Source organism: Prunus mume, linkage group LG2 (assembly GCF_029339155.1).
Source record: "Prunus mume cultivar Tortuosa linkage group LG2, ASM2933915v1, whole genome shotgun sequence".
NCBI lineage: Eukaryota > Viridiplantae > Streptophyta > Magnoliopsida > Rosales > Rosaceae > Prunus > Prunus mume.
Window position 1 is genome coordinate 1,673,889 of NC_142699.1, and position 12,260 is coordinate 1,686,148.

At 35.2% G+C, this 12,260-nt stretch overlaps 1 protein-coding gene across 2 annotated transcripts; it reads left to right on the forward strand.

Annotated features, from left to right (window-relative positions):
* The first annotated feature begins 534 nt into the window (after positions 1 to 534).
* On the forward strand, positions 535 to 10,289 carry LOC103319080 (phosphatidylinositol 4-phosphate 5-kinase 8-like). Of its 2 annotated transcripts, XM_008220572.3 has the most exons (10): positions 535 to 833; positions 2,106 to 2,228; positions 2,341 to 3,405; positions 3,958 to 4,125; positions 4,862 to 5,027; positions 5,532 to 5,642; positions 5,744 to 5,931; positions 7,164 to 7,318; positions 8,879 to 9,050; positions 9,782 to 10,289. In XM_008220572.3, the coding sequence occupies exons 2-10, from the start codon at positions 2,212 to 2,214 to the stop codon at positions 10,059 to 10,061; spliced, it is 2,322 nt and encodes a 773-aa protein (XP_008218794.2). In that variant the 5' UTR covers positions 535 to 833; positions 2,106 to 2,211; the 3' UTR covers positions 10,062 to 10,289. The 2 variants fall into 2 exon arrangements, with proteins under 2 accessions (XP_008218794.2, XP_088902108.1); XM_089045982.1 differs by lacking the exons at positions 535 to 833; positions 2,106 to 2,228 and having other exon boundaries at positions 2,372 to 2,513; positions 2,582 to 3,405.
* Positions 10,290 to 12,260: the final 1,971 nt, after the last annotated feature.

A 12,260-nucleotide genomic window follows, 5' to 3' on the forward strand; every position in this document is an offset into this window, starting at 1 on the left:
ATCTTAAATGATGGCCTTGAACACTGTCACAAATGAAAAAGAAAAATAAAATTGGAAGGAGAATGTAGCCAACAATCCTCCTTTTGTATGGTAAAATTAAAAAAGACCTTCTCCTTTGGCTCTTGTATTACTTTGAGATGGAGGAAGAATAAGAATCTCGTCAGTTGCAGCCTGCAAGTTGCAAGTAGCACAAACTACAGTCTACTACACCCTGGCTTACTGATGAAGACGCGACCAAAGGAATCAAATCAAAATCAAAAATTCCCACTTGAATAGTTTGGTGTGCCGACACACACACAATCGCCGCCCATTAGCTGACTTGACACACATTTATGCTTTCAAATTCAATTAAGACTTTCCACCAGAGCCAGCCCTATCAGGTACATCTCAGGTTCACCTTTTCTCCCCTCCTCCAACCAATCACCACCACTCACGTCTTGATGCAGAGTCCACGTGGGTCCCCATGACCAAGCCAGGCTCACTTGCTTGACACGTGTCAATATTCCTGAACAGCGAAATCAAGGCTCTGTTGAATTGTTTGTGTTCTGTTTTTCCCCTTTTCCTGAAGAAAGAAAAAAAAAAATTCAGAAAATGGGAAAACAACTTTAAACCGAATGATCAGTTGTTTCTCAATCAGTGAGGGAGAGATTGGTGGTGAAGTGTCAATTCAAGTGGAGGGTCTGAGTTTTTTGGCTCTGAGAGTTCCTGGGATTCTTTTGTTTACCGTTTATTTTCTTGAAACTCAGTTCATTGAGAATTTGGCTCTGTTTTGAGGTCTCTTTGGAAGTTTGGAGAGAGGGATTGGTTTTTTTCACTTTTACATCCAAGCCCAGGTGAGCTCATGTTGTTTCTCATTCAAATAATTACTTATATATATATATATGTGTGTGTGTGTATATTTTGATCAATTTGCTGATAATATTATAAAAATTATTGCTTAGAGCTTCAATTTCTCAGGTTCTGCTTAGTGTGTCTTTTACTTTTCTGGTCTAGTAGTAATAGGAGTTTCACTGAAATCAAATTGTTGTAGAAATCATTTGATAAGCATAAAGCAGTATGCCCATAAAGCCTGAAAATTCCCACTTTGCTTGAAGTTGATTATTGGAGAACATTTGACAAGTTTCAAAATCATGATCTGATTAACTACAACATCATTTTCCAGTTATGAGATTACTGTGGATGAGAAAATGGTTAGCTGTATAATTTATGGTTTGGGCAAGTAGTAGTAGCTTATGATTCAGGTTCTAGCATTTTGTAAATTAATGTAGGATCTGTTCCTGTACAATCAATACGTGCTGCTACTAGTGTTCATTTCGAAACCAATTGGAAGATTTGGTTGGGGAATCTACCTGTCAATTAAGAAGTTGCGTTTTATTGGTAGCGTGTTTCGTTTCCTTTTTGTCCACATGAAGTCATGTGGTGATGTGCCAAGCAAGATATAATATCTATGATTTTAGTTTGGAATTAGATGATTAAAATGGTTGGCCATTGTTGGGTTTTCTAAAATTTTATCTTGAAGTTTGAAATTTCTAATAAAACAATACTTTTACATCGGTGTAATGGGGGGTTTGTTGGGTTGAAGAGGTTTGGAATTGGATTTGTGGTATCTCAGTTGTTTTTCTTTGGCCTTGTTGACTGATAAATTTATGGACTTTTGAGCTTCCTTTCTGCAACCTACAAGCTATGAAAGGTTATGTAATTCAGCATTGTAAGCTTTTAATTTAAGACAAATATAAGAATTGAACTAATATGTTGAACCTTCTACCAGAAATCAGAATGCATTAGAATTTAGAACAAGGATTATAAAAATGATGCTTTCTTTTTGCTTTGTACAATTTTTAATTTTATTTTTTATCTGTAATCAATTCCCACATGATTGACAACCATATACCAATGTGTGATAACCTAAAAGGATCGTGCATCTTTTTGTCCTGGCAGAAGTGATCAGAATTCCATAACCACTAGCTTTTCTCTTTTTGGCAACACAAAATGTGAAATGTGATTGTATTTTAGTCAGTTCACTGTTCTGATGACATTTGATTATTTATGTGAGGGATACACTCTATATACTGAGTCTCAAAATCCACTTGCTGCTTTTACTGTAGGTGGCGAAGGTGATTGAATAGTGACCTGTCTATAGTTAGAAAGCCTGTACGAGATGAAGTTTGTGAACAATATCCGGGACAGCTAAATTAATTATTATATGCTATTATGGAGTACACAGTAAGGTAATGATTCTCAGCATATCTCTGTCTCTCTCCTATCACTCTCTCCTCTCATCTCTTATATGAACCATATTTTATAAATAATATCCTTTTCTTCTCTTTATTTTTGGCTCAGCGAGAAAGCCTTCTCAAATAGAGATGTCTATATTGGAAATTTTAAGGGAATTCTGCCTCATGGTAATGGTAACTACACATGGTCTGATGGAACAGCCTATGAGGGTGATTGGGAAGAAGGAAAAATGACAGGCAAAGGGAAGCTAATTTGGACATCGGGAGCGCAATATTCAGGTGATTTCTCTGGTGGTTACCTTCATGGTTATGGCATCTTTACTGGATGTGATGGTTCTTTTTACCAGGGTTCGTGGAGGATGAATATTCAGCATGGGATGGGAAAAAAACAGTATTGTAATTCAGATATTTATGAAGGATCATGGAAGGAAGGAGTACATGAAGGTAGTGGTAGGTATTCGTGGAATAGTGGGAATGCATATATTGGGAGTTGGAAAGGTGGGAAAATGTGTGGTAGAGGGATCATGAAATGGGCAAATGGTGATCTTTTCAATGGCTTTTGGTTGAATGGGTTAAGAGATGGGTCTGGAGTTTATAGGTTTGCAGATGGGGGATATTATTTTGGAACATGGAGTCGGGGCTTAAAGGATGGAAAAGGAACCTTTTATCCCGTGGGAACTAAACATCCTTCCTTAAAGAAGTGGTGCAGCTCTCTAGATTATTGCAATGACGGAACAAGTTTGTCTGGGTTACTAAATTCAGAGGAAAGCAGGGCTCAACCAAGTGTTAAGCGCAGTTTTTCAGAGAAATTATCTTTTAGTGGACTTTTAAGAAATTCAAGTCGTATATCACACAAGGCTATGTCATTAGATAAAAATTGGACCCATTGTGATCCTTCTCGAGAGTTTATACGTTACGATTCCTTATGCACATTGTCCCATGCCTCTGAGGAAGGTCAACCTGAGGCACAGGATAACAGTTCAGTTTACGAGAGAGAATACATGCAAGGGGTGTTGATTAAAGAGAGAGCTAGTAATCATACAGAGATATCACGGAAAAGTAAACAACGAAATAAAATTGCAGTGATGCAAGAAAAGAGGTCATGTATTGACATTTTTGGAGCCCATAGTAGGAGCTACTATTTAATGCTTAATTTGCAACTTGGTATCAGGTAAATTCCTTTACCCACATCTTTGTAGTCTCAAATTATTAATACTACTGTGTCAGAAAACTGACCTCTTAATATTTTACCCGATGTCTGAGTATTGGAAATTAAACATATTGGCTTGTTGGAACATTGGATTGCATATACCCTTGGCTGCCAGTAATTTGTTAACTCATTTAAATGCTCTCCAGGTACCTTGATTGTGCCATGTCTTTTCCTCTTTGCTTATTCTTTCTGGCAGTCAGTGAGTTTTGGTCATGGTGCAGCCGAACTCTAGTTGATCACCCTTAAAAAAGGAAGTAAAAAAAAGGTCTTTTTGGGGTATTTCATGTGTGCTTTTTTTGTATTGGAGGGACCATAACTCTCTGATTTGACTTCTTTGGATGTACATACATACATACATATATATATATATATATATATATATATATCATAATTGGATATAAGTTTGAACTCCCAAATCAAATCTCAATTTAGTTGGGTCTGTTTTCTGCTAAACTCAATGTTTTTATAGGATGTTTTTTTATACTTGCTAAATATTCTGTTTGAAGCTCACAGGTACACTGTTGGGAAGATCACACCAGTTCCTGTACGTGAAGTTCGATCTTCTGATTTTGGAGATCGAGCTAGAATAAGGATGTATTTTCCTAGAAAGGGTTCTCAGTTTACACCTCCGCATTATTCAGTTGATTTCTATTGGAAAGATTATTGCCCTATGGTCTTCAGGTAATAGTTGTCTTATGTGCATTGTCTAACCTGTGAAAGTGAGTGACACAATGAGCATCATGCATTTGGGGTTGTTTGGTTTCTTAAGAGTGCATATTGGTCTGCATATGTGTCTCAATAAAGGGAAATCCTAAACTCTGATTTGTTATCTTTCTTCCATCATAAGAAATAGAGTATGCCCTCAGTTTTTTTTTGGTTGATCAATCAAACTTTGTGTTTTTGGAAAAGAAACTAATGTATGAAACTTGATATTTGAAGTTTTCGGTGATACAGATAAAAAGTATAAGTTGTTCACAACAGATTGCAATAGTTATTCTCTCAACATTTCTATCTTTATAAATGTAACTTAACTACCTTCTGTGCTTCTCCTACATATTTTTCTGTAATATATATATATATGTGTGTGTGTGTGTGTCTATATTATCTCTTCTTTTCATTTTTTAACTCATCTCTTATCATATTTGGTGATGCATATGTTAATGTGCTTGTTGTACCTGCATCTTACATGATTATCCTCCGTAACTGCAATATTTGTGTAGAAATAGAACTTTAAAAATGACTAGTTCTTTTAATATTCGGGTATATCATTTTTGTTTATATATACATGGCTTAATCATATACATTGTAGGATAAAATGTATACACATTGTAACCTTGCAAGTTTATGCTTCTGATGTATCCTATGCAAATAAGCAGTTGAATCTCTTTCTGCCTAATTAAAATGTGTTATATTTCAGGAATTTAAGGGAAATGTTCAAATTAGATGCAGCAGAATACATGATGTCCATTTGTGGTGATGATGGCTTAAGAGAGCTTTCTTCTCCAGGAAAAAGTGGCAGTATCTTCTATCTTTCTCATGATGATAGATTTGTGATTAAGACTTTAAGAAAAACTGAACTGAAGGTTTGAAGTGCAAACTTCTGTGCTATATATACATAATTATTTCTTTGTGCTCAAAACTCCTGGCAGGCCAAACAATTTACTTGTTTTATTGAATTAACGTAGCAGTTCTCTTACTCTTTTTATTTTGAACCTTGAAACTAGATTCTTAGTTTTTTATTATTATCAATTTTATAGGGTTTACATTCTATTTACTCCAGCTCCCTTTCATGTCCTTTTAAATAGTTGAAATTCATAAAATTTGATATTATCGTTCTAATTGAAAATTCTAAAAAAAAATGATTAAATTCATGTCTAATTGTTTTCAACCCTGAAAGACAAATGAGTGGTCCATTTAAGGCTTCTCCTAGCTGAGTTACAGAGTTATCAGTGTTGCATTTGTTTGATCTTTATATTCTTTTTGCTTCTTGAACTTATCAATTAATTCTATATGAGGACTTAGCTGTTTTTCCCTGAAGGATGTTGAAATGAGTTATGAATCATTTTATTTTTCCCCTTCTTATATAGGTTCTGCTCAAGATGCTGCCTAGCTATTATTGTCATGTAGGAGAACATGAAAACACTCTCATAACAAAAATTTTTGGGCTCCATCGGATAACATTAAAAGGTGGAAAAAAGGTATCTAGCTAATTATCACTCTCTCAGATTGCCCTAGTTTCAGTTCTGCCTTGCTTGTCACCTTTGATTTGTGTGATGTCTTCTAAATGCATTGTTTCCAGGTACGCTTTATGGTCATGGGGAATATGTTTTGCACTGAATTACGAATTCATCGCCGTTATGATTTGAAGGGTTCATCTATTGGAAGATCTACAAATAAAGATAAAATTGATGAGAATACCACATTGAAAGATCTTGATCTGAAATTTGAATTTCATATGGACAAGTTATTGCGAGAATCCCTTTTTAAGTAAGTACTTTCTGAATTTATTTTCGTTGCGATGCCAATATAACCAGTTTTTCATTATATTTTTATTGGGTAAAGAATGGTTTCATATCACAATGCTTAAGAAAGTACCATTTTTCATCAACTTTCTTTTATAATCAAATAATTTGTTTTTGAAAGTTACTTCAATTCCATATATAATGTGTTAACTGTGAAATTCTGGTTTTTCATTGCCTAAGCATCTTACTGGGATAACTTAATTGGTCAGAAGGTGATGAAACTTCTGCAATATAATATACTCAGTCCTGAGTTAGCTGTGACACTCTAGTTCTCCAAAGCTACTTCCAAGAGCATTTAACGGACTTACATTATGGAGATGCCAACTCCAAAAATCTTCTGAAATAGTGATTTGATTTCAAAACTAGCTAAACTTTGGTAAGAATACTTCAGAATTATTTGGGAGGGTTGGTGAAAGTTTCTATGTGGTAGGCTACCCTTATAGATATATGTCCTGCACTAGTTTCTCCTTCTAGTCCTCTGCATCTGGATCTTTGGATTCTGACATGCAAAGCTTGCCTTGAGGAAAGAGCGAAGCGAGTTGAAGAGATTTTCCAACCTCAACCCTAAATATGAATCATTCACCTTGGTACATGGGAACTGTGTAATCCTTGGAAATCACTTTCTTTCCCTGGTTGATTTGTAAGTTAACAATGCTTTGAAATCTTCCATAGTTGATTAGTTTATTTATTTTTGCTGTTGTATAGTGTAGTGGGGAAGGTGCTTGGCCTAGTTTAACTGAAGACGGCAAATTTGATGTAAAAATGTATACCAAATGCTACTGGTTTTGTTTTGTTTTTCTCCGTCCTGATATCTTTTGACCGCAAGTGCAACATCCTAAATAACTTCACAAGATCTTATTAAATGAGGAGTTTTAAGGTGATTTTTAGATTTCCGATCAAAATGGATTTGAGATAAGAATTTTTGTTTTCTCTGTTTCTGCAATTTTTATTGTTGTTTTTCATTTAAAACACTACTTATCAGTACCATTTTATTATTTTGGTAACAAAATGCTTGAACTTCTTTGTGAAGTCTTAGTAGTACGATATATATTTACAGTAATACATGGTGTGTTCACATCTTATAGCATAAGCTTGCTGCTTATCGATTATTTTTGAATCGGAAAAAGAAAAATTCCTGAGTAAGCTCTTCCACATTTTAATAATCTGTAGGAACTTTTCTTCCTCTTCATTTTGCAGACAAATATCACTAGACTGCATGTTCTTACAATCTCAGCAAATAATCGATTATAGCCTTCTATTGGGTCTACATTTTATAGTTCCTGAGAATCTCAAGGCAATTTCACAACCTCCTGGTACAATGCACAATCATGAGAATTTAGCTACTGGTGATGGTAGGCATCTCTTTCTGATTCAAATACCTTTAAAATGAACTTGTAATTTTTTTTACATATTTAATTTACTCACTTTTTTCTGATATCTTCCGCATTTAGTGATATGAATAGTTTTCTGATTAATGATTTCTTTAGCCAGCAACACAAATATCCAGTACAGTTTTGTGCATACTGCCTCCTCACACGAGTCACTCTAAAACACACACTACACAGGTTGGTCACAGTAATATCATGCACTCGGACTAAATACAAAAAAGGACTCTATGAAAAGAAAACCCGACAAATTTTATTAACAACTCAATAAGCAGCCTAGTTCTCATGAGTCTTTACATTTTTGACCAACTGACCGTAGTATTGGTCGACATTTTGTGTGCAACCCAAACACAAGCGCAGACTTGTAAGAATGAGGGTTCACAGTTGAACACCTCTTCTGATTGTTGTTTTTGGAGCTAAAACCCCAAGACTGAATGAGCTGGCTTTTGGTGGATACAGTTAAGTAATTTTCATAACTTAGAAATGGCACACACTTGAAGCATGAAGAAACAGTAAAGAAACATAATGAACATGACGGAGACTGGGGCACCTTTCCTCCAGCTAATTTGCTTCTAACACCAACCCAATTCCCTTCTTCACCTCCCTTTATCCTTTGCAGATATGAATAAAATGCTAGGATTACACTTTCCTCTTCCATAAAACTAATATAAGCAGCAGCGTCAATTCATAAATGGCCAACTCAGGTTAACTGATCTTTTCGTTCTTGGTTCTTCTCCAGCCAGCTCAGCTGCATAACCTAAGACAGTGTTTCCTCTTTCTCCAGCCAGTTTGCCCCTAACAGGAGCCAAATTCCCATCTTCACCTCCCTCTATCTTTGTAGATCTTTATTAAATGAAGCATTACTCTTTCTTTTTAAGTAAAAATAATATGAACATCAGCAGAAATTCAAAAAGTAGCCAGCTCAGTTGGAATAATCCATTGCACAGTCTACCAAGACAGCCCAAGCACTATGTTGATATTCCTGATATTGGAGTAAAGCAATTTTCGAAAGTCCTTTTTCAATGTGTACATAGGAAAAGAAAGGATTTTCACATTCAAGCTCTTATAACCCTGCAAGAAACACAAACCTCCTTGGATGGTACTCTTATCAACAAGTTGATCTTGGTCCAAAAAAACTTGTAATCTATTGAATGCCAAATAATAGAATTGTATGGTATCGGTTTGGAAAACCATATCATATATGTATATAGACTGAGAAAAAAGAGGGATAATTCCTCCTATTATTTACCACGCTGACTTGACAGAAGTGTAGAAGAATATTCTGATCTAGTAAATAAAGCAGGAGATAATTGCATCAGTATATGCATGTCTGAGGCTGCTTATTTGGATTATCAGTCAATCTCATAACTATAATTGGAGTTAGCTATATGCATGTGCACCTCCATGTTTTTGTGCATGCTTCTGAAACACTGTATTTTTCTGAAATCTATTTGGTTACTTTTTGGGATTCCTTTCTTTGCTCATATTTGAAGTATTGTATATTTCAACTTATTCCAATTTGATCAGGTGTGACTTCTTCACAAGGTGAGCTTTTGATTCCTCCCAAAGGCCTTCTACTGGTAACTCATGAACCTGGCTCTGTCAGTACTGCACCAGGTCCTCACATCAGAGGAAGTACGTTGAAAGCATATTCTCTTGGTGACAAAGAAGTTGATCTTTTACTCCCTGGTACAGGAAGGTAGCTTCTATAATTTGTGCTTTTGCGCTTATTTTTTACACTTTGAACTTTTGCGCCATGTGCATTTGGATATCATGTTACCTTGGTATGTGTGGAATGACAAACTCTGAAAAAAAAATTATATTATACAGCCTAACCTACTAATTAGCTGTTATCTGATGTGCTCAGTTATGCTTATGTTAGTATCGCATCTGAGATGCAGTGCTAACTAGATTACCAATACCATAGAACTTAATAGCTTCAAAACTGTTGTTGGATTAGAGAGCAAATTTTTTTTGATCTGGCTTAGTGAATTGGCTTTTTATTAGATGCAGCTTCTGTTTGGATGTAAGAATTCAATATTCCTACTCTTAGTTTTTCCTTTTTGATTATATTCCTATGATGTGTAGTAGTTGTTCCAACAGCATTGAAACCATTGGAACTAGAAAAAAGCAGAAATGGCCGAGTTTGCTGGACTTTTATAAAATGAATTACTTCGTAATGATAACCAATGAACAACTTCTAACTTAGTTAAATAAATCAGCTAAAATTAATTTGCATTATAGTTTCAATTCTGTAACTCAAAATATTCAATATAATATCAAAGTGAAGAAATTTACTTTTCCACCTATATTTTATTTCTGCAATTCTTGTCACTCTGTGCCTTGATTTTTGCAACGTCGGGAACACTGATAAATGATAGGTTTTGTCATTGAGCAGCACATAGTCACTGTCAGTTGCTCTTTTCTCAGGTTAAGGGTGCAATTAGGAGTAAATATGCCAGCACATGCCAATCTTAAGCTTCTGCAGGATGAGGTCGATTCAACAGAGGTCGAACTTTTTGAATTTTACGACGTGGTTCTCTATATGGGCATAATTGATATATTGCAGGAGTACAATGTGAAAAAGAAAGTTGAGCATGCATACAAATCATTGCAGTTTGACCCTCAATCCATTTCTGCTGTTGAACCCAAGCTCTACGCTAAACGTTTCATCAATTTCTTGGAGAAAGTTTTCCCCGACCCACCATAAGGTTTTCCTCCCCTCTTTCTTGTCCATAGTCATATATCCTAGGAGGAAATTTTTTATTGTTTCTCTCCATGTTTTAAGAGCACCAATTCTTTTATATCCATTTGTAAAGTTATATAATCATAGAGACGAGTGCATCTGTTTCATGTATGGATATATAGCAATATTTAGCAGATGGGATCTATTTGTTTTGAATAAAAATGTCTCTGCTATTTAAGTTTTGCGATGAAACGGGACATGGTTCCTATCACTCTACATGGAGCACTCTACAAACGCGATGGTGAACCTCCGATTGAGTCTATGGAAACATCCTGTACATGCCTAGTTCCAAGTTTTAGAGCTGATGTAAATTAAGCAATCTACGTTTGTTTTTTCCAGTGCACTTGTACATTATACTGAGAAGGGTCTAGAATGTTATTGCACGTCTTCAATAACTGATCATGCAGTCCCTATTTCTGGGTTTGGATTAGGTTTGCATAATATTGGAGACTAGCTGGGTCTTCAGATAGCTGTAAAAGTAGTGCTTTCATTAATTTATTCTATATATACTTGAGCACATGCTCAAGCGCTAGCTAGCCATCGAAGTGAATTACAACAGTGCTAACCATTCGTTTAGAACCAATCCACAATGTGAGTTCATGATCTGAATCGTTCATCATTCAGGTCCTTATTTAGACCCAAGGTTTTAAATATGTCTGATATTACCGAAATATCTCTTGTAATATCCATACGATGGGGTTGCCGATATTCAAAAGGAGAGGAAGCGATACCTTTCCGTGGAAGGGGAGAGGAAAGATGAAGCCTGATCGGAGATCATTTAGGAATTTAAGAGCATCCACAGTGGGGGGATGTAAATTTGGAGGGTGTAAAGTCACTTTTACATCCCCTTTACACCTCCGAGGGTGTAAATATGTTTTTGCTCCAATTGGGGGTGTAAATGTGGGTCCTTTTTATGTTGACTTTTCTTCATTTTTCTTCTCTTTTCTCAGGTGGGTTCCACCTGCAAGGGATATAAAAATAGATATAAATATACATTTTATTTTACATCTCCATTGTGGTGATGTATATTTACATCCATTTACATCTTCCCATTCGAGACGATTCCAGTGACTTGATGTGTATATTTAACATACACCCTTATATACACCCTCCATTGTGGATGCTCTAAGTAGGACTCAAGACCTCAACTGCATATGCTTGAGTCAAACAACATTCCCATCAACCCCAACCCTCTCACATGCAGCTCACATTTCACAACAATCAAATGTTTATATCAATCCTCTCACAAACTTGATTTATGGGACACTTATCCGCATAGAAAATTGAGAGTTCTTCCTCAGAATTTTTTCCAAAAAAACTCACCTACAAAACAGAACCCAATTTTCACCTTGCAAAGACCCTTTATATTAAGAGAGGCAAATATACACTTCACCCTTCATTAAAGCAAAACAGAACCCAACTGACCAAAAAGAAAGTTACTAATTTCTGTATAATAACATACGGACATCCGCATAAGAGATTTTCTGTATATATATATATATATATTATCGTGAGTTAATACAACGCTAATCACTCGTTTTGATATATTTCGAATGCAATTTTGTTGTCTGAACCGTTCAAATTTTAGGACATGATTCAAAGATTATTCCTACAAAATTTCATCCAAAAATCAGAGATTGTTTAACCACTTGATTATTTTCGTGAATATTTCATTGTCTTATCGAAAACATTATGTTTGTCTATTTATTTGATTGTATTTGGATAATTCTTTTTGAATTGAGGAATTTTTGCATCTTTCGATGATGATCTAAAAAAGTAAACCGATCGGCAACTTAATTTGTTTGCCAAACACCAAAATCTAATCAAACTTTAATTCATAACTGAAAGTTCGTAGGAAATAATAGACAGATTGGTGATTCTTGGGAAATGCTAAGAAAGGTTTTCTTTTTGTTTTCAAATTATTTATTATATAAAAGAAGAAAAAGTCTATGGAAATTATATTCCAAACTTGAACCCAAAAGTCAGCAAATTTGAGACTCATCGCGACGGTGCCCCTACAGTTGCTTTTAAATAGGCGCTTCCCAAATGCAGCGATTGCCTAGAAAGAGCATCAAATTGATTCGCCTTATATAGGCTACAAAAGTATTTTCATAAAAGGATAAACACTTTTATTTATTTATTTATTTATTTTTTTGACAAAAA

Bases quoted from the DNA above. Each gene is read 5' to 3' on its own strand.
- LOC103319080 (XM_008220572.3), top strand. The intron at 5,932-7,163 runs GTAAGTACTTTC...TTCATTTTGCAG, and splicing joins TTGCGAGAATCCCTTTTTAA to ACAAATATCACTAGACTGCA. The intron at 9,051-9,781 runs GTAGCTTCTATA...CTCTTTTCTCAG, and splicing joins TTACTCCCTGGTACAGGAAG to GTTAAGGGTGCAATTAGGAG.